This window comes from Buteo buteo, chromosome 4, assembly GCF_964188355.1.
Source record: "Buteo buteo chromosome 4, bButBut1.hap1.1, whole genome shotgun sequence".
Classification (NCBI taxonomy): Eukaryota; Metazoa; Chordata; class Aves; order Accipitriformes; family Accipitridae; genus Buteo; species Buteo buteo.
The window spans coordinates 4,099,056-4,121,520 of NC_134174.1; the positions used below are offsets into that span (position 1 = coordinate 4,099,056).

General features: G+C 40.9%; 1 protein-coding gene across 14 annotated transcripts in view; it reads left to right on the plus strand.

Moving 5' to 3' along the window:
- The window catches only part of LOC142029704 (uncharacterized), a 131,630-nt gene that overhangs the window by 107,942 nt on the left and 1,223 nt on the right, over window positions 1-22,465 (plus strand). For 6 of the 14 annotated variants that reach the window (XR_012649984.1, XR_012649985.1, XR_012649987.1 and 3 more), the window contains 2 exons: window positions 156-278; window positions 9,676-9,799. The exons of 2 other annotated variants lie outside the window; for them this stretch is intronic. Coding sequence is in view for 4 of the 12 variants with exons in the window: in XM_075024605.1 (XP_074880706.1) it covers window positions 156-278; window positions 9,676-9,799 (247 nt within the window). In the remaining 8 variants the exon portion in view is untranslated. Of the gene's footprint in view, window positions 1-155; window positions 279-9,675; window positions 9,800-12,550; window positions 12,719-14,957; window positions 15,572-15,670; window positions 16,468-22,465 lie in introns of those variants that run through there. 6 more of the 14 variants (XM_075024602.1, XR_012649989.1, XM_075024603.1 and 3 more) reach the window with 6 other exon arrangements.

Below are 22,465 nucleotides of genomic sequence, written 5' to 3' on the forward strand. Positions count from 1 at the left end.
TTCCTTTTCATTACGTTGTTTTTCTTTCCTTTTTTTTTTTAACACGGCCACTCCTTTCATTTTAAGAATAAGAAATGAGCTGCTTGCTGCACAGAAAAAAAAAAAGTTTCATAAACATGGCAATTCTGATCCTTCTAATCTTTTATTACCTGTAGGGACAGGTGCAGGAAGCTACTACAGGAGAGGTGGTTTACTAACTTTTTCAAGACTTGGGATTACACAAAGGAGCGGTACATTTTAGACGCTACGGAGAAAGTTCAGAACAACATGGTCGAAAGGTGCGTTGCTCAGAAATATATCCCTTTTGCTTGGCTTATTTCACTTCAATTCTGCCCCATACAGTTGTGAGCCCTTCAGCTAGCATTTCAAACACAAAACTGAAATAGGCTGTCTGAAGTCTGTACATACTATTGGTTTCCTGCTGTTTATAAAATAGATCTGGAGATACTACCTTCTAACACTTTGGTTACCTGGACTTCTGTTTGTTACTCAAGAGAAAGTGAAGGGAACCACTCGCTTGATCTCAGTAAGAAAGCAAGCAATTAATGCCATTAGCTGTATTGACTGTGTAATGCTGAGATAGCGTCTGTAGGAAAACAACCAGACAGCTTAAAGAAGAAGTAAGGTTTTTTTCTTTTTTTTTCTTTTTTTTTTAGCATGCTGAAACAGTTTAAAATGCTGAAATGGAGGTAGGGCAAGGAGGGTGGTAAAAAATACATCACCCATCCCTTGTGATTCTGTGGTTTTGTCTGAATCTTTTTTTTTTTTTTCTCTCCCTACGATCAGCCATGTGTTTCAGTTGTGATCGCTGCCCTAAGACCGTAGCTGCATGCAAGATGTCTCATTTGCCTAATATTAAAAATGTGCGTGTAATAACATTTTTGTAATGCTTCCCATCTGGAAGATATGTTGCACACCTTTGTATTAACATTCACGGCACCCTTTTTACATGTTACTGTGTTTTGTAGATGGAGGCTACTGTGAGTAGACTTTTTAGTGTACAGTTCTGGTCTGAAAAATAGTTCAAAGCAGCTTATTTATTGCCAGAATTAAGTTTTCACTATTCATCTGTCTTGCTTGGTCTAGTAGAACCAATCCATTTGTGAGAGAGTCATTGGTCTGCTTAAAAAAGTTACGGTTCATTTACCAGAAGAATTATTAACCAACTAACACATAGTGAGGGATCTGAAGACCTTCTTCCTCCAGTCATTCAGGAGATGCCTGGAAGCTTTAAGGTCTTGGTCTGAAATTGTACATGCAGACCAAATTGTAGCTATATCATAGGGTGTGAATTCCTGTCAAAAATTGTCTCAAAATGGTACATCCATTAAAACGTATGTACAAGTAATTGTCAAACTGCCATTTATATTAGCAAGGCTACATTCTTTCTTGAATGAAGTTAATAAAATTGTGTCAAAGAATGGGATAACTGCAATATGAAATAACCAGAGATTAACCTTTTCATTCTCAAGATTTGTAACAGAGGTATTGCTGCCTAAGCAGTATTACAAAAAAGGAAGAAGAGAGCAGCTTTGTGTGCTAGCATGACTTTGGAAGAGGGACAGTGCATTGATGGTTTTACAGTATGTAGGAAAGCAAGCTTCTGAGACGCTTGTATACTTCAGATATATTTGCTTATACTGCTTATTTTTGCTGATATGTACTGATTAACAAATTTCCGTTTTAAGTGTATAGCCATCCTTTAAAAGATCAGATTTTCAAACTGCCAGGCAGCAGACAGCACCTGTGTGCTTAATTCCAGCCGGTGGTGACACCTTCTGGATGCTGAGCACTTCGAAAATTTCACCTGTCATTTGGGTAATTGATTGAAAGTTGAGTTTTTCCCAGAGCCTGGCATGATCCACAGTCAGTGGTGTAGCAGTAGGAGAAAACAGTCCAAATCTGCTGTCTCCCAGGCTTGTTCTCTGAACTGTTATAAAATGTTTTCTTTTCAAATTGTTTTTAGAACACAACGATGCAAATTTGAACACTCTCTGCAAATTTGACCTGTATTTATATCTGCATGTTTGGAAGAAGGCTGTAAAATTATTTCTGTATTGTTTTCAGTAAATCTCCAGTTTATTATTCTGAGAAAATTTGATGCATCTGCAGTGTGCCTGATCTGGCTTTCTGATCTGCAGATGCACAGCCTTGCATATCTAGTCAAATCAGTGTAGCAACTGCTTTTACAAACTACGTGACAATGTACAACCTCCGATCTGAGAACCAGATCAGACTAAAATTGGGACTCAGTCCAAAAAATAAAATACTGCAATCAGTCTGCTTACTGTGTCAGCATTCAGATTCGTTTCTGTTATATACACTGCAGGGAAAGGAAGTAGAAAATACACGCTAGCATCCAGAAACGGATTCCTGAGTCATGGAGGATGGCCTAGATGGGCATTGTTAATAGGAGCTGCTTAAAGGTTCCCATTTTTGCAGACACCGTATGGGCTAATAGATGTTAAAGGCGATGTTCTGAGCCTTTGTGACACTAAGGAAGTCACTGTGTGACACTGCGGATGCCATGTGACTTCCCTGTTTACACTCAGCTCAGCTGTGAACGCATATAAAATAGCAGTGATGGAATGATCTGCTTGTGTCACAACATCCTCCGTCTGTGGTCCTCAGCCTCTAGAGCTGCCCCTTGCTTCCAGCGGCAATTTGCGGAGCTCAGTCCCTCAGAAAACTATACTTTAAATGCCGAGGCGTACAAACCGGGTTGACCTCTTGCTTAAGACCGTATGTTTCCTTCCCTTCCGCCGGCCCCGCTGCTATTCTGGGCTGCTGGCTGGCACCTCTCATCTGTCCGGGCGGGCATCTGCTCCTCGGGCAGGCAGTCGGTGGGCAGGTGGGCTTCCTGCTGCCGCACCCACCGCTTCACCACTCACCCATCCATTCCTGCACGCTCGCCACTTAACCCTCTCATTCCCTTCTGTCCTAAATGTGCACAATCTCAGGAAAAACATTCACCTCTGCTGCTGGGAGAGGAGGACCCGTGCGCCCATGTAATGCTTCTCAGATCATTGTAGGCAGCACTCAAGTGCGTAGCGTGTACTGCATAGCAGCCGGGTCACTTTGGGGTTATAGCAGTAAATATTCTAAAAGTAATCACACTGTAGAAGTGATGTAAGCGCTCCAGTTTCTGGCTGAAAGCCAGTTGTCAAGGTTTAATCTGCACCCTAAAGCTCTGCTGGTAAATCTGATCTGACAATTCTGTCTGTGTGTGGGTAGAGACACCAATATCAAAATATCTTTCCTGATAAAGAGCAGTGGGACCTTTAATGTCCACAACAAAAGTAAAAACATTTTAAGGGGTTTTTAAAACTATTATTACACTGTAGATGTGCAGCAGAATACATGGGTGGGATTTGGCTCTGGTACAAAGACCAGACAGCATAATACATGTGCACGTACCTGTGCAGGTGCCCAAGGATAGGATTCAGTTGCCTGCACATTGGTGTCTGGTGCCTTTGAGACAGATGCCTTAGGTTATCTGGGACATACCCATCAGGCTGGCAGGTACAACATGAATTTTATGGGAGTTTTATGTGGGCTAGGCATGACACTGTACATCACCTAAAATGACAGGAGGCATAGGCGCTGTATTTAGGCAACTAAATCTTTGCCCGAGTATCCAAGCTCCTATTGTAATTGCTGGAGATGCAATTTATCGCTGAATTCTAGAGAGCGATTCTGCTCACTCAGCAGCAGACATTTATATTTGGTGGGCTGAAATGCTATCCAAGTGCTACTGGATCTCTAGTGATTAGACCACTGGCTTTTTTCCTCTCACACATAAGGTGAAACAAATATGAATAATAAATAGTTTGAAATACAAACCAGTTCACATTCTTGCAGTGAAAATCTCAGAATTTGTAATAGTAAATTGGGATGCAAAGAAACTTAATATTTTTTTGCAGCTGGAACCCTGTGCAGAAGATCATTAGGCCCAAAGCCAATAACTTTTCATAAGTGTGATTACAGCTTATTGCTTACACTTCCCATATAAGTTTCAGTGTCATGAGCACATTTGTTTACCCATTAAGCATTTTCTTTATAAATTAGAATTTTTGGTTATGTTTTGCCATGGCTAACTAGTAAGTAGTGAGTTATTCTTTTAGGGAAGTAGGGGACAGTATGTATTTTGAGCCAAAATGCTACAGCACCTAAGAAAATTGGGTTTCTGTTCTTAATTGCAGGTTTCTTTCTGTCTTTTATAGTATCCTGGTTTTAAAAAAAAAAATCAACAAGCTCATTGTGATGCTTTTGATTAGGCTTCAACAGAGATAATAAAAGTGTAGTGTCCTTTTGTGAAAGGAGTTTTTAATTACTGTTAATTGTACTTGCTAGCTTCATTTCTGGAGGGAAACGGAGATGACCTCATCCTGAAAGTTGTCAGTCTCATGCTAGTGTCATTCACCGCCTGGAAAAGAGGTTGTTGTTTTGTTTCTTGTTGCTTTTTTTAATGAGGAGCTATCAGCAGGCCCGATGGGCCCTGCAGCTTTGGAAATGCTGTCCAAACTCTGTTTCAGTAGCATGCTTCTTTCTGAAATGTAAAACTGCAGAGCTGAGTTATCTTCGGAGCAGGGGACGAGCAGAGCCTCAGACCTCTGGTCTGTTTGCTCCAGTAATGTCTCTAACAGCAGCCAGTTCCAAAGACTTTGGGGAGCGGTGGTGAAGTCCTTATAGAGGACAATTATCAAAGATTTGAGGGCTTATTCCTACTCTTTCATACTAACTAATCTAATAATCTTGAATGTTTTCATTATCTATTCAAAGGTTTGATTTCTTAACCCTTAGCAGGTCTTGGCTTTGGCATATTCTTGTGAGGTCCACACTTCATCTGTGCTTTGCATTTAAACAAATGCAAAGAGAGTATTCCCTCACCCTTTGGACTGCAAACTGTGCAGGTCAGTGGTGGCTTTATGTATGTTTGTGCAGGTGCCAATGTATTGGGACCAATCAGTATTCAGTTGTGACCATAATGTAAATGCCTGAATATTTATAATCGGTTTAGTTCATTGAACATCTCCGTATGTCAGGAGAAGGATGAATGGGAGTACTTTTTTGTCTCTTTTCACTATTGTGTATTTCTTAAGCTGTTACCTTGTTTAGTCTTACATGAACCTTCTTTAAAATACCCTGAACTTCCAATTCTATTTCAGTTCATCCAGTGCCATCTGCCACAGTGTCTGCTATGTATTTCAGCCCTGACAAAAATCCCCATTTCTCATGAGTACCTACACACCCTTTCATAAGGATGATGTGAGAAGCTAAGCTGGCAAGTTGTTCCCACCTTTGTTGCCATTTATATAGCAATGTAAAGAGGCAAATTCTGGTAACTTGTGTCCTTAGAGGTGTTTGAATACCTAACTCAACAGTGAAATCATTAGCCATGAGGCTTTTGAACATCCTTGAGGCTCTGGGCTCGGGTCTCCGCTCAACTTTTGCTCAAGCAGTCTCTTGCTGACTTCAATCACTCTGCTTTTTTTGTGTGTCAGATGTATACTTAAAGCTGCTGATTCTTCGTCACCATCAAAACCCTTGACATGGAGATAGACAGAGAGCAGGGTGCCAGCAGTTCCTTCTGCAAGGGAATAAGCATTCAGCTGTTTTGTTTTCTAGCCCTGGCCTGGGGAAATCTGTGAGGTCAATGAGCTTGGTCCCTTTAACGGGTCTCCTCAGCACTTTGCCAAATGCGTTAGGAAGCGTGGTCTGGAGCTCCCAGTTTATCTCATTCCTTTGCTTTCTGCTGCTTATTAAAAGACAGAATGCAAATCTCAGTAGTGTGAGATGTTAGGGCTGTCTGAAATGGTTTTCATTCTGCGGCTCCCAGATGTTGTTTAGGCAAAAGAAGCAGAAGTTTTCTTGAAGTAAGCCACATATTTCAGTAAAAACACTGAACTCGGGTCACCTTACACTGACTTCATTCAGTCCTTACTTTGCTATCTGTAACATGGGGATTACAAGTGCACCTTAAAGGACTGTTCTGAAAACTATGGTGGTTGTTAGCATTTCTGCAGTCTTGCCAAAATATATATTAAATACAAATATTATCAAACCTGGTCATCTCCCAGGGTTGAGTTTGGTATCTTATTCTGCTTTGTTGGTTTTTTTTCCTTCTGTTTTTAAAAATGTGGGACTCTTCTGCTGTGTACATTCTCCAAATCTGAGTTACTGTACATGATACTCTGCGTGCTGGCGGTGGATACAAAAAGACCTTTATGGGATTTGTTTCTGAAATGGGGGTACCTTGTTGGGTAGGAAGGTCCGTCTGTATCAGCACTGAGCACAAGCTGCTTCATCCTGAACAGAAATGCAGGAGACAGAGTCTTGTCTCTCATTCTCACAAACTGCTGTAGAAATAGTGGCCTTTCAAAGTATTCCTTGAATTGTCAGACTGTATGTTACATAGTTTGACTCCCAGATTTCCAAATGGGATAAAGAACCTGTTACCTGCCAACACCAAAGGCGCTCCAGAAACACAGCTACCTGTCTCTGTTTAGAAGAGGTACAGAGTGATTTCTTAACACAAGCTGCGGCAAACATAATTTGTTTTCCCAAGTTTGGGCTGAATATCTTGTTTCCCTACAGAGGACTATTTTTAAAGCGCAGGAGGAACAGTAAGCATGGCTGCTGCGGCAGCAGATGCAAAGCCCTGCCGTGGGAGAGCAGGGTTTGTTCTTGTCTTTCACATCTTTATGGCTTCCCGCACTGTACCACCCTGCTTTTCGTCCGTGGGCACGGAGAGCATTTGGCATGAAGACAAGAGACGTACCGAGGACTGCCAAGGCAGCAGCAAACGTAGCGCAGCTCCTTCTCTTGTGCCAGACGAGCTTTTGATGGCGGTCTTCGGAGGCATACATTTCACGTGGGCACAGCTAGCTCTTGATTTAAAAAATAAAACAACTTGAAACTACCCTGGGGCAAAAATAAATGACTGCAAGAATACCAGAGGATTGAGCAACGTGCTAAGGACATGTTGTTTCCTTTAAGGATTCTGACTATAAATGACGTCACTTAGATAGTTTGGATGTTTGTGAGCACTACAGGGCTTGGAAAGGGAAAGCAAATCGGAAAAACACTGGGAAGCTGAACAATTTGTTTTGTTTTATGACTCCCTGGTAGTTTAATGAGGGAGCTATTACTCATGCACTGTCACTGCACATCTAGAAAATTCCTCTGGGTTTAAAAGCTGGCAGGAAAAAGTAGTTTCCTAAAAACCACTGAATTAATGAGATAAAGGCCATTGCTCAGGAGTCCCTAACAGGAAGGGTCAGAGGCGGAGTTGTGCAGGACTCACGGTGTGTTGGAAATCTTCTCCACAGGGTGTTTGAAAGAGCACATAGTGCTGGCGGGGATTCAGAGGAGTGATGCAGCAGACACGCTTGGCATCTCTCTTTTAGGATGCAGTACTATGGATTTGGGGAGAAAAAAGATGGGTTTGAATGGGGCATTGTAGCCAGTCCTTCTCCTCCATTCCCTTGCACTGGAAGATATCTGGGACTGGGGTACTGGACCCCTCCTAAAGAGATGAGATTTAAAAAAAGGTTTTCGAACTCATGGGCAATATATTAGTAATATTGACACTTGAAGTGAAGGAGATATACTTAAGGAGAAGAAGAAGTTTTTGTTATGTGGGCATAATTATACAGCTTTAAATGATTTTTCACAGTTTTGTAATCCATATTCCCATATCTGTCAGACTTCTGATGTCCTGCTTTGTGTGCATTATTTTCTAGGTCTGTATAGTGCAGTTTACGTATTTACTTCAGTTATTTTAGCTATTTTAGCCTATCTTGTCACATCCATACAGGATACACATTGTCCTCATTTTAACTGGAAACCTAATACAACTTTTATGACCCTTGAAAGCAGGATGAGTTCTGTTTCTGTTTCAGTCTGATGATTTAGAAAGTACAGTAAACAGAAGACAGCTCCAGTCTGGAAATGCAAGTGAATATATTCGTCACCAAATGCCTGATGCAATTACTCCCTCATAGTATAAGTTACTGTAATTTCTTTCACAAAAAAATGCAGATAAAGCAGGGGCTGTTAGGAGGGAAATCCATAAGGACTCTGTAAAGTGTGATGTAATGATCAGTAATAGAATTAAGAAGCCCCTGTAACAGTTCTGCTACAGTTTGTGTTAAATTACAGTACCTCAAATGAAATCATAGTCATTCCTTGTTTCATTTCGGTGCTATACTGTAGTCTGAATCAATTTTCTCTTCTTTATGTGTTACTATCTTTGTAAGTACTTGCATCATTCTTTTAATTACTTTTTCTTTCTTCATCCACAAACTTTAATCCAGAATATTGCCAGTTTTCCATGCAAATACAGAAGTAGCACAGGAAAGGCTGTATATTTTAAGCTTCAGATCAAAGAGATGCTTAGCTGTGTCGCCTTGTACATGCATCATACACTCTCTTTTGAAATATCCACTACTGAGCTGGTTTTGAATTTTTTTTAAGCACATAAACTGATGCCCAGTTTCTGTCTCCATGCTGGACTTTCATGCTTGGGTGTGGAACTCACTGCCTGGGCCAGAATTAGGAAATGCTTCCTACATCTGTGAAAAAGTGTTGGATCACAGAGTAGAGCTCAGTTTTCAGCCCTATGGGAATGGGACAGAATGAGACTGAAAAGGCTGGGGGAACGCTTCCAGTATTATGAAGATGGCAGGGGTGTGGATGTGATGTAATTCTCATTATTTCAGAATCAAAACAGCCAGCGTAGAGGGAGACACTTCAGAGGGACCTTGTTCATGATGCATAAGCCTGGGGTTTGGGCATCAGCCATTCTGAAGGTATGTGTACATGGCAGTGAGCACAGGAGAGCTCAGGTTAGCTCTGAAAAAGCATGTTCGGGTACCAGGAGCAGCGTGACTATTGCAGAGAGGTGTTCGGCTTCATGTGTTGGATCTGTACTGCTGCAGTTCTCCAGGGTAGTGTGAAACTGAAGACTGAGAAGACATAAAAAGGGGCTCTCCTGCTTTCTGGGTGGGTGCTTCAGTCTCCAAACTCCAATGAAGGTAGTGAGCACCAGTGTTGCTTTGTAGCCTTGTTCTGGAGAGAGCTGTGGTGTTGGCATGGATTTTGGTGGGTTTTGGGCTCTTTAAGGGGACTTACCTAGTGTTCAGGCCACTTTTGCCTAAACGGATTGCAGCAGAGTCTAGGTGAGGAGAAGGTTCCCTCGCTCCAAGCGGGACACCTTCGATCGTGAACAGCAGGTAATACCAGGCTCTAATACGGCATAAGCTGATGCCCAAGCAGCTACTGAGTAGAGAGTTTTATCACTCTGGACTCCAGGCACCTAAATCCTGCCAAAATTTAGGCAGAACAAAGACTAGCCACGTGGCTGACGCCTGCACACTCCAAGTCTCGTGGCAAGGGGCACTCGTCAGGCAGCCATCTGCAGAGACAGCAATATCTTGCTGCTTAGTGCTGCATCACCCTTTGAGCAGGAAAAACTGGGCTTCCCAAAGATGCAGTCATGTGTGTTTTGTGCCGATAGAAGAAAAATTTTTTTGCCTTGTTATTGATAGAAACCTAACTTAATTTTCCTGTTAATGAGGGCTTAATAGTAGTCTATTAATATTATCGTGGCTCAGTTGATTTCCCTTCTTGGCTAAGTGTGCATCCTTCGCTGTTTTCTCTCTGTGCCCAAAGGGAGCTGCATCTTCACACTGGTGCATGTGGAATTCTGCATGTCCTGCCTGACACCACCATCCCACAGCGTGTTCAGAGCTCTTCTGCTGGCTCCTGCTTTACCCTTGGACTTCGGTGTGCAGGTGTATGTACATACTGTGTTCAAATGACTATCAGCTTTTACTGATACATAGCACATACTTAGTTACGCAGTCTTCACTTTGTTTCATTCTCTTAACCTTCACAGTTGCTGTGGTAGACAATTGTGGGGATAATCTTGAGTAAATTTCCTTGGCCGGTATTAAAACCACAAAGAAATCTAAAGCAGTTCTGTGAAAAAGGAATTTCTTGATGAAACTATTTGCAAGGGACTGAAAGGGGAGTACAAAATGAAAACCCAGTCCCACTGCAGGGAAATGGCTGTAGGGACACTATCACGGGCTGGCAGCTGCCGTGTTCCTGCACGTATCATCTCAGGCCAGTTTTAACCACAAAGCAGTTAATGTAGAATGGTCAGCACTGCTGAGCAGGGAACGGACCTTGCTAGCAGATGCTTACTGCTATTTATGTTGTGCATTATCTCAGTAAGTTTTGCATCTGTCTTTGTTACAATTTTGTTTGCTACCTTCAAGTTCCCCTTTTGCCATCGTGTCTAATAAATTAAAATTGAATTTGCAAAATATTACAAAGTGACATTAGGATGTGCCTGTTAACAGAGTAGAATAAACTAATTACATGCTGTGAACTAACTGAACTCATTTACTAATTGATGAATTAATTTAATCATGCCTGTTACAAATAAGAGAACTCGAATGCTGACAGAATAAAGAGCTAACTCTCTTCTGCACTAAATCATTAAGGTTCCTTTGGTTTTAGTTTTCCTTAGTCTAGTAATGGCCACAATTTTAGAAGTCGGAAGTTAGACCAGTCATTTGCAATTTGGGATTCTCCTTTGTGATTCTGTCCTACACCACTTCCAGGCCAATGTCTGCCTCTTGAATTCATTGGAAACTTTGAAGTTTCTAGTTGCTTTTTCTTAGCCACATATTAGCACTAGTTCTTCATCCTTACCTTTTTTCACTCGTCAAACATTCAACACCATCAATCATGTTGTCCAGCTGAAGATTCTATCCTGACTGGATGTCTATAATTCTGGGGGTTTTGTGAGCTTTCTTAATCATATTCTTAATATACACAATGACATTCTCTCTGTGCACATTCAGCATCTTCTGTCTTCCAGATTTCCTCTGGAAATGTATACTTGACTACTGTCTCTGTGCAGCCAAGTTCCAGATCGGCACCTCTGTGCATCACTTTATTTCTCTTCTGAGATGTTTGCCTGACTTGTGCACATGTGAATTGATAGCAATCAGCTGCAGCTTAGTACAGTTTCAACAGAAAGGAGCTTCTCCCCTGCTAACCCTCTGTAAATGCCACAAAAATACCTTTTTATTTAAGCCTTTATTTTAAAGCTATACTTTCCTATGATGCAAAGAGTAGACAGGCCATCGTGCTGTTAATCTGCTTTTACATCGGGTTTTATAGTCTCATTATTCCTCATGCTTCCTTTTTTTTCATGTCTCTTCACTCTTCCTTGCCTCAGGCAGTAAACTAGAAATGAAACTCCTTTTATTCTGTTTTATATGAAGCTTCTAGATCAGTGTGTCTTGATCCATGACAGGGACTCTGCCCTGCTACAGCTGCTTTACAGTGTGTCCATTGGAAATCACTGGGAAAGTAAATGTCTACATAGCTGCAGAATCTACACAAACTGAGTTTCTCAGGTCCCAAAGAAAATCAGACTAGAAACAGAACTTCAGTCTTCCTTATTTTAATGCTCAAATTACAAGATACTGACCTCGTTTCTAGCTTCAAAAGATGGAGCCAGTTATGGGGAGGAGACTAGTAAGATCACAAGTAAGTTGCAGCAAAATAGATATATGTATGTTATGTTTTTCTGATAGATAGGGACATAGTTTTTCTAATGTGACTCAAGTTGTTCAATAGCTGTGGTAGATTAAAGCAAAAACTCCTCAGCAAAACAAAACTATTTTCAAAATCCAACAGCTGCTTTTCTCCATCTCTTGCTTGGCTGTGTTTAATATGTGGAGCATTATGTCGTGGTCCTCTAATCAGTTCTATAATTTTCACGGTGTATGCCAGCATGAGTATTTATTACTGAAGCACCATGTCTGTTTTTATCCTGATGATGTATTTTGTCCTGCAACAGTAGTCAGATACATGAACTGAGTAGTAAAAGGGGTTCAGGAGTAAGGATCAGTAAATACTCAAAGCTGTCCGTGGTTGGGCAGACGTAATCAATTCCAGCACTGCCAGATGTTTGCCAGTTGATCCAGTTGACGGAGAATCATCCTTGTTCAGCATGCAGTGAAGATCCCTCTCATTTCCTGGCTCTTCCAGTCTGTAGCACAACTTAAAGGCCACTGATCAGTCCCTAAAATCTTCAGGTAAACGTGTCATCCCTCTCTCTTCAAAGCCAGAAGAAACAAGCTCTTTAATTAGGTGACATACCCTGGCCTAACCAAGAAGATGCAGAAATGGAGGGGAATGTTAAACCGCCGGGTGGTTGTGTTTCTTTTGCTGGTCGAGGAGATGGGCAGTTCCTGGAGGGTCTGCACGGCTCATGGCTCTGGGACACTAACCCTGGCAGCAGCCCTGGGGAGCTGCTGCAGTGGCCTCCCCTGCAGCGGTGGCAAGTATCGACCGGCTGTGTTCCTGTAGCACTCTTTCATTCTGTAATAAAATGAGGTGATCCGAAACGGAACCAAACTGGTAAAAAAGTACCGTAAGCATGTGACCTTTTTCTCCTTTTATAAGGGGAAGCTGAAGTGGAAATGCAAACATGCATTTAAATAAACCATTTTCTAAATTCCAGGTGCTGATCTCATGAGCACCTTGCATATGCCAAAGGAAGAACATGTTGTTTGAGGGAAAACCTATTTATAAATATGTGCAAACTGAAAGGTAAATAATTTCTGTTTCCAGTAAATGGATGGAATATGCTCTCTGTATTGGTTACGTTTCCTGCTGTGAAGTATGTAGTGTAAATGTATCTGGCATATATTGTGTTTGTTGCTGTGCAGCACCAGTATGTAGGAAGTAGATATCTTTAAAAATTCGATTTCTGATTCTTTGCTTCTTCAGCATAACAAAGAAGGGTTCAAAGGTGGTTTGGTTTGCTCTGAAAATATTTCTGGCTTGGGTTTTGGCTTTTTTGCAGTGTCATACATGATGGGAGGAGTAAAGAATATTTGTCTTCAGCTGAAAGATCCTCTGCAGTCTGTTTGTCAGGCGTGGGAATTCAGTTGGGATTAAAAACAATCACTCTTGGAGCGGTCTGATTGAATTTCCTATCCCTCTTAATTGCTATCTTTTTTTTCTCTGTGATGATTTTAATTTCACTTCCTCTTCAGTAATCGTGGAGTCTTTCAAAATAGTCAGAATTGCAGTTTGTATTATACCAGAAAAAAATACAGAAAAATAAACATTTTCATGTGTGTTTATTGCTATTTTTAAAAGATACGTAAAAGCAATTTTTTCCAGGTCACCTTTCATCCTTTGACAAACTAGCATGATCATTTATGTAGCAACGTAAATGAATCCAGTGCTGAAGATAAGCACAGGGGCAAAAAAGTTACAGGTGCCTGGTTTTAAGAGATCACTTTGTAGAGACATAAGTGGATGCGATACAATGCATGGCATAAGAATATAAACAGTAGGTGTAGTTTTTGAGTGCTTCATGACAGGGGCATTTCTGTTCAGCGCTGGGATTAGAGCTTCTATTGAAACTTACATAACAGCTACGTTGCCAGGGTGGTTTCTAAAAATGATGCTTATCGCTCTTCAGATTCCAAAAGCTTTAAGTCAGAAGAAATATTTTAAGCTGAAGAAATCTTCCCTTCACCCTGCTCCCCCCCCCCCCCCCCCCCCAATCATCAGTTTTCTCCCAGATCCCAATGAGATACTTCTGCATATGTAAGACAGCAGTGGGAATGAAAAAAATCTTTTTCTAATGTAAAGACATGGACAAGCAACAGCGAGTCTTGTGGGTGGCTGCTTTGTTAACATACCTTTGTTAACATACCTTAGAAAACAACAGGGAATTACATTGTTCATTATGGTTGTCCTGTACGATTTCTGAAGTATAACATCTGCCGCTTTTATCCAGCAATTCATGATCCCCTTGGGGAAAAAAACCCAACCCTATATTCCTGCCTTTGTTGCCCCAAAGATTGCTGTTTGACAGAGGAACAGTCAGCTGCTATGGTGATGGGCACCGGGTGGGAATATGGACAGAAATAGAGAGAGGAGAGGCTGAAGCCAGACTAGTCCTGCTTCCTTATGGTTTCAGAAGCCCTTTCTGAATTTGGTAATGACTGATTTCAAGGAGTTTGCAGGTTATTTTGTTGTTTTCTGCCTCAAATTCTTACAAATAATGCAAGGTAATAATCAGGCAAAAAGGAGAGTGAGGTACTCAAATTGATAATGTTTGTACAGGACTGCATGTAATTCCCTGCAGTGCAGCTTGTGCCCATTGTGCTTGGATTTGGACGCACAGAAATCTCCCTCCTCCCATACGAACTAAGTCAGTTTTTGGTAATGCATAATTCACGTACTGAAGCCTTTGTCACAAAATGTCTTACTGTTTTTCCTGTGCTTGATAAGCCTGCTTTTGTATTTTCAGGATTTCTGTTTCCTAATAATCCCCAAAATCAGCCTGAAGAGGTTTCAAAACAGTTTAGAATAAATCTGAGACAACTTGTACGTCAAAGATACTGCTCTACGCAGTAGGTAATTCTCTGGCACCTGCTATTTACAGATCCTTCCTCCACAAGGAATTATTTCCCCATGGCATGGAGGCCCACCACTGCCATGGAGTTAGTGTGTAGGTGGAATGCACCTTTAGATAGTCTACCGGGAGGTCTGTAGACCAATTTGGATATATATTACAAGGATTGTCTACACGAATACTCCTGCATGAAACAGAGACAGCAGTTTCATTCGATGACTTTTGAAGCTGTAATGAAAAATTACTCCTTCCATAGGGAACACGATACCTGCATTCTAGTGATGGGGTTAGTGGTAAACCTTGATTACCTGTTTGGACTGTAAATGCACTCACATAAGTTTAGATGGTGAGGACCCATAACTTGGCTGAAAGCCTGTATAAGAGGCTGGAGGAAGAGAAGAATGATTATGAAGCGGCATTTTGATTTATCTTTTTGAAGAACAACACAAAGAGGGGACTAATTCAAACAGCTTCTGGTATTTTTTTCTTCCAGATTCTGAGGACAAGCCCTGTCAATAATGAATTGTTCCAGAAATATATTGGAGAAAATTGTACATGGTGGAGGCTGTTTTTTCTGAGGTATAGCACATCTGTGTCCCTCCTTGGTATCAGCTGGTATTGTAAATACCTTGTAGCCGTCAGACCTTTCCTGTTTGTTAGAAGCTTTGAGAAGCTTCTGAAATTAAAAAGATAAATGTATTGTGCATACTTAACAGATAAATTGGATGTTTCACTAGTAGGAAATACTGGTCTTTATTTGAGGGCTGTTTGCTTGTTCCAGAGGAATGTTCCCCAGATCGCTTGGTAGCTCTTTTCAGTACAGCTAAACAAAGCACAGGAAGGAAAGTGAGATATGTGAAGTACTGTCATCAGTGTAGGAAATTTTGACAGTAATGGTTTGTCATGTCATTAATTTCCTCCCAAATGACCCAAGTGCTTTTTCTTCTTACCTGTTTATGTCAAGCCACCGCAGACTGACTGATCATATTAAATTCCAGCTGTGGAGGCTTTGATTGTTTCGTGCACATTGCTGATTTTAAGATAACAAAATTGTTCAGCAAGAAAAATTGAAATGGAAAAATTCAGGCAGCAGGCCTACGGGAAAAGTTGGACCTTTTATAAAAACCTAGTAAAACTTGAGTAAGAATCTCAAAGTTTGGTGTATTGATTTTCTTATGAAAGTTCAAGAACTGTGTTTCATTGCAGGCTGAAACTCATCTCAACTCCTCATGACCAGCTGAGCAAGGGAGATGTGATTTGATGCTATCCAAGGTGTAATTCCACAGTTCATGTCTTTTGCTAGTGCCAGTTTAATAAGTTTCTGCCTACTCCCAGCCATTCATTTCCAGCTCAGCAGCAATGCAGTGCCATCTCTTTCCTGACCGTGTGGAAAAGCAGATGAAAATATCTGTCAAGAAAAGAAACACTTTTTTTTCTTTGAATTAGAATCATATGACTGACTTGTCTACAGCATGGCCTGTGGGCAGTTGTATGGGTACAACTGAAGGTGACATGAACTGCAGCATCAGAGGCAGCAGTGAGTGCTGGAGGGTGTCCCAATGTTAAGTGATCTTGCCGTCAACAAAAATCTGCTCTGGGACCATATCCTGGATGAAGGGGTTTCACTAGCCACAGTATTCTTTATTGAACTGCTGTTTTTCATTTTATTTTATTTCATTAAGAAAGATTAACATCTTCTTGCTTGGGTGGGTTTTTTTCTTAAGGAGATAAACCATCTCTGTGAGAAGTCAGTCAGCTTTGTGGACAGCCATGAATGTCAATAAAGTCTTGGCAAACACAGTAGGTATTTATTCAGCCTTGCAAATTAAAAACATTTTTCCTGCATGTTTAGTGAAGGGAACAAAAAAAAGACAAATTACATAGCAGATGAGCTCTCTTGATAGTTGGAATTCATTAAGCTGGTGGTGAAAACGCTGGGGGATTGATGGTGCAGAAAAATAAAAGATGAAGCAGCTTTTCCCCAAGAGCTGTGGTTTTAAGTTCAAGTTGAAAATGACCAAAAAAGAAATCCCTTAAAGACATCTGTAACTGACTTCACAGTCTCAATTTCTATCTTGGTAGGCAGTTCTTCCTCAGTGCAGTTAGTATTAATTGGTTTTTCAGCTGACAGACAATTTCTCAATGGTTCCTTGATCTTCATCATGCCATAGGGTGTCTGCAGCAGCTCATAAATGAGATACATGGCCAAGCGTTAAGTAGGAAGTTCGCACAATCGCTTCCTATGCTATAGCTGTTCTGTGACAGAGGCTTTCTGCAGAGTTGTCAATCTGTCATCTTCCCTTGGCTCCACATTTTATTAAAAAAAAGGGATTTAAAAAGTTACAATAAGTTGAGCAGTTTGTCAGACATAACGTACTCGCAGGCTATTGTCTGCAAATTACAGGCTGACTCGGTCTTTCAGCCTGTCATAGATGGATCGTAAATCTGTCATAAGTAGAGCTCTAACAAAATCCATTTACAGAGCTCCTGTTACAGCAGAGCATGGAAAGGAAGCAATAAGACTTAGTTTTTACGAATTTCCTGTACAGGATCATTAGTCCAGTTGGACATCTTTCCAGGTCACTCCCAGTAGATGTTCTCTCTGATTGTCCCTGGATTCATGTGATAAAGTGCCCACAGTTGTCATTCACAGTCAAAGATGGGATTGCAGTTCACATGCTATTCCAAATGCTTCACTGCAGGAGTTCATCAGTGGAAGAGAGAGGGTTACCTGATGGGTGTTTCAATGCAGCTAAACCACCTGTAAGCTAAACCACTAGAATTATTCAACAGCAAAACAAAGCCATCATAAACACTAATCTTGCAGTGGTTTAATTGCAGACAAAACTTTACTCATGTAAGTAATCCCATCGTTGTCAAATAAAAACACGTGAATTATGAAATATTTAAGATCAGGGCTTAAGTCACTGACATGTAATTCCCATAATTTTCTCTGGAATATTACAGAACAGTGTTAGTTTGTCACCACAGAAACAAAAATGTAAACGGAAACTTTTCCATCTAAAGTTTTTATCTAAGTCTATGAATTGTGGGTTTGCTCTTCTTACTTCCCAAGGTCTTGCTTTTCTGCTAAGTAAATGTGTAAATGTAAAGACATTATCTTCTCTGTTATTCTTACTCCTCTCCAGTTAAATGAGAGAATGGCTCTCCGCTTTTCTCATTGTTAAATCTAGGGAGGACAGAACAGTTCAAGATCTGAAAATGTTTTAAAACTTATAGGACGTAATGAGAAGGAGGCATCTTGGAGAAGTACAATAGCTCTCTATCTGCAGTTCATTTGTTTTTCCAATTTAGAAATGACAGTTTACAGCCCTAATGCGAGAGTGTTTCTCATTATCTGTCTTCTAGAAACATGCAGAGTTATTACAAGTTTTGAAAGATGCTTCCTTCGAAAGTACAATTGATATTAAATGGAAGAATTTGCTCTCTGGATAGTCAGATGGAGATGCGGTGGTCTACATCCGTTCTAAGGCTAGTGATACAGAGCCATTGCAACTGGACCTCGGCTTCAGATCCCATGTACATCAGGAATGCAACTGTACAGAAAAAGATGCTATAGCACTATTTAACCTCGCCTTGTCCAGGTTGTGAAGTGTCGTTGCTATCGTTTCACAGATGGATTTCATGGACTTTCTCATGAAGATTTTCTTGGAGAGGAGTGTTGTTAGCTACACTGTTGACAGATACCCTTGTGGGAACTGTCCACGCTAATTTGAGATTTCTCTCCTCTATCTTCAGCCATCTAGAAGTTAGGTTTCTAGTCTAAGCTAGTTGGCTTTTTTGTCATTGTGGTAAATGAAGGGAGAGATGCACCTCTGGAGGTGATGAAACCTTAGAAACAGAAGTGATTAGTTTTTTTACATGGGTTCCTGTCCTCTGAAGAGGAGGAGTTTGAGAATATTTGGCTGTCTTCAGGAGACCACAGATGGGTTCATCTTGCGTGATGGTTGTAATCAACTAAAATCAGCTTTCACAGGACTTCCAGAGGCACGTACAGTGCACACCAGCTGTATTAAACTGCAGGAGGGAAAAAGTAAGATGCTTCACTTTTCTTGAATACAGTACAGCAAGGCAAAGTTTGAGGCTTTTGTATGGCTTTAAGCGGTTCAGTCCTGCCCATGCTTTAAAGCTGCTTTATTTTACCCATGCTAAAGCATTAGCATTTCTTGTGCCCACTTGGAAGATTTGCAGACAGCTGTGTGCTTGGGGCAGAGCCTAGGGAGATGGGCATGAGCACTGCTCAGTCCTGCTGCTCCTGGCCAAACTGCTTCCTGACTGCTCTGCTTCACACAGACACTTTCTGGACAGAAAAGCTGCATAATAAATCCAATGCTGATGTGGCCTGGCATAGTTATAGCTCTTCCAGTAACTGAAGCAACTGCCCGCTTTCAGAGGCCCATCCTACTCTGTTGGGTTGTTTCCCTTAAAACAATGTTATTTTACACCCACATGGGGCACACTGTCTCATTGTGCCTCCCCTCTGCCCTGCCATCGAAAGAGACTGTGCCTGTTGTGCCAGTGCTGCTGCTTTGGGTAATTTGTTCCTTGCTGAGAGGCTGTGATGTACCTTTTGAGTACTTCCCAGAACATGTCACCATGAGCATGGCTGAGCCTTGTAGTCTGTGCAAACGCTCAAATTTGCTTGACGTTATTCTGCAGATGTAATTCGGATATGTTTGTTCTGCCAGCTGAGATGAGAAGTTGCCGACAGGTTATAAAAAAATACAGCCGTTTGAAGGGAGTAAATTGTCTAGAACACACTTCAGTAGCAGACTTCCAGGAAAAAACGCTGTGTCAGACTTCTTAGAAGTAGTGCTGGGACCACGTGGCAAGTGCCAGATCTGAATAGTCCATAATTAATGTACTCATTAGATTTGGGCACACACTTTTTCTTAAATGTTGCAAATACCACCTCAGCGAGAGGTAGCAGACAGGTGAGCTGGTTTTCAGACTATCTGCGTGACCTTTTGAATGAATATTCAATATTTAGGTGTTAATATGTAGCTTCTGTCACACGCTGGTGCTGCTGCTGCTGCTGTTAAAAATAAGATATGTTAACATCTTGCAGGAGACCTTTCACATGTTGCTTTGCTGTCTCTAGAGGGAGTTTGCAGCAGTGATTCCCTTACTGATGATCTGTTTGGTGGTAGTCAGGCTGTGGGCAGACCTCAGCAGACACAATCTGGTAATAGAAGACAGTAACAAAAATTTCCTGGTTAAACCCTTGTACATCTTGTCCAAGCCTGACTAACAAAATTCTTCAGAGTGACACTGCTGTAAGCAATTCCCTTTCAGTTGGTAGCACTATAATAGAAAACAGAAATGAACATTTGGTGACGGGAACCAAAATCAAGGGTAAGACTAAGGAAAAGGCATCAACTATTTAATAGGAAAAATAAAGATAAAAACCCAACATGGACAGGTATTCTTCTGTGGCATTTCGAATTTATTGTTACAGGAATATCATCGCAGCTCGAAACAAGCTCCCTCAGGAAGCTGGTTTCATATGGTGGTTTAGATTTAACTATTCATTGTCTAGCACCATTTGAAATCAGTGTTCTTGGAGGAAGAATCCCTGCCTTCATCAGTGAAACAGATCTTCGGAAGCCTCGCTGGAAAAGAAGAGAAGGCCAAGATCTTCCTTGCGTGCTTCTGCTGTTAGAATTGGCTCTACCACCAAATGAAGTCCCTCGGTAGGCTGAGACTGCAGAGTCTATGGCCCAGATGACCCTTGGGAGAGCAATGCAATGTGTGATTTCAAGGGCAGAAACTCTGCTGTAATACTGCTGGGCAACAGCATGTGTATAGTATTTGTAGGTGGTGAACCAGAACTTGGAAACAGAGAAGGGCTTATGAAACATAACAGTGCAAAAAAGTGTAATACAGAATTGCAACACAATATTGAAGACATTAATGTTAATGCACCAACTAGTAAATCTAGTACAAACAGCTAGTTTGTACAACATGGTGAGGAATAAGGAAAGGAACTTCATTTGCTCCACTTTGTTCTCAACTTGAGGCTGGTTTCAGCCTTACATTTTTGTTAGTCCTTTACTGCCCTTGTAAATACCTTGTACATGTCTCATGCAAGACACACAATAGACTTTAAAGCAGATAATTTTAAATTTAAGCACTGGGAATTCTAGATGCTGTTTGCATCCCTGCTGTGTGTTTGCTTTTTCATTGTGGTATGTTTGGCAGATCTGAATACGCTTATTTATTTTGTGTGACTTAACTTTCAAGTGCTCAAGTTGCAAGTGGATATCCTGATACGCTAGGTGTAGTTAATGGAAATGGCCAGCATCAGCGTCTGTGAGAATTGGACCATGCATGGTAGGTCACATTGGCCAAGGCTACCGAAATTTGGAGAACTTTGAAGTGTTTCAAGATTGGCTTTACCATATTAAAAGATGGGTGTAGCTAATGGTTGATTTGACACTTTTCTCTTTCTAAATCATTGTCTTCTCACAGGCATTTTAATAATATTTATAACATTTTTTTAGTGAACAGTGCCACAGAGGTAATTAATTAACACTTACCAAGTATTTGGGGATCCTCCAATGTAAAATACTGTCCAGCACTTAACTCTTCGTCCTTGCAGATCTCAGTAACCCCTTTAGAGGATGACTGATTTCTTTTGGTGTTCAGAGTCAATAATATTTTCTAGCACCATTTGAAATCGGTTATAGTGATTGGGGAATTGCTCCTTGTGAATTTTATACAAGAGGCTCCAAAGAGAATCTTTAATGGTTTTATCTAGGACTGAAAACAGGAAAGTGTGTTATTTTAGTGAACAGAGTTGCTGAATGCAGAAATACTATACACTTAAACTCTAGTGTTGTTAGGTGCTTTTATATAGCTGGAGATTTTTCCTAGGAGAAAATACAATCTCTAGTAAGTAGATAGAGTCTGTAAAATATGTAACACGAGGTCTTGATTTGGGTCATCTCTGTAAAGATGATACTTGGAATGGTTTGGAAAGCCATACAGTACTGAGAGTGAAGGTAAAGGGAGATGGTTTTCCCAATGAGAATTATCAGTGTGGACTTAAGATAAAAGAGAAAAAAACACCACCTTGTTGGTTTAATGATCTGTCTATGAGGTACGAGGAAATAAAAAGTCAGCAGCAGGAAGCCAATCTCCAATTACTGTACTTCGGACATGCTGAAAGTGAGATCTTGTGAAAGATTTCATTGCCAGCCTGGGAGCTTTTTGCATTCTCCTCTCTTACACTGTTAACAGCGTAAACCACAAAAGTGAGTCATCTTCCCAAGGACATTATAATATGTAAGAAGTTTTCTCTGGAAATGCAGCTCTTCAGAGAAACAGAACTGGCCAGAGACTGGACAGTCAAAGTGTGAGTTCTGTCCCTAGTTGCAGCAGGATGGCATTATCAATGAAGATAATTTCTGAAGATCATTCTTCAACCAGCTTGTCATACTACATCCAGCTTTTGGGGAGCTAATAACACAGACCAACCTACAGCAAGGCATCCCTGTAGCAAGGGATATTTTCCTAGATGTACTGGTGAAAACAGCAATACACTGCTTTTCACCACTATTCTGTATGGGGAAACTAAAGAAGTAACTCCAGACTGTAAACAACTGGAGCAACTTTAGAGTATTCAGAGGCATTTCTAAGGTTGTGGCTGGTTGTGGGCAGCAAATTCAGCTTGCTCATCCCCCTCCTCTGTCTTTTCATCAGTATATATTCCCGTTACTTTTATTTCTTTTTGTTTAATTATCAAGGGATCAGGTAGTCACAAACCAAAAGAGACTTTATATGAAGAGTGTGTGGCTTCTTCTAGTCTCTCATTTCCATTCCTTTGTGAAATCCACCCTCATGATTCGTCTTTTATAGATGAAACTCTCAGAAGTGGATAGTACTGTGTTTAGTACAAAAGACTCTAGGTTAGCCCTTAAATAAATACAAAAGTGATTAAAATATTGAAAATGTAGAATGGCTAGCAGCGTATTTTTT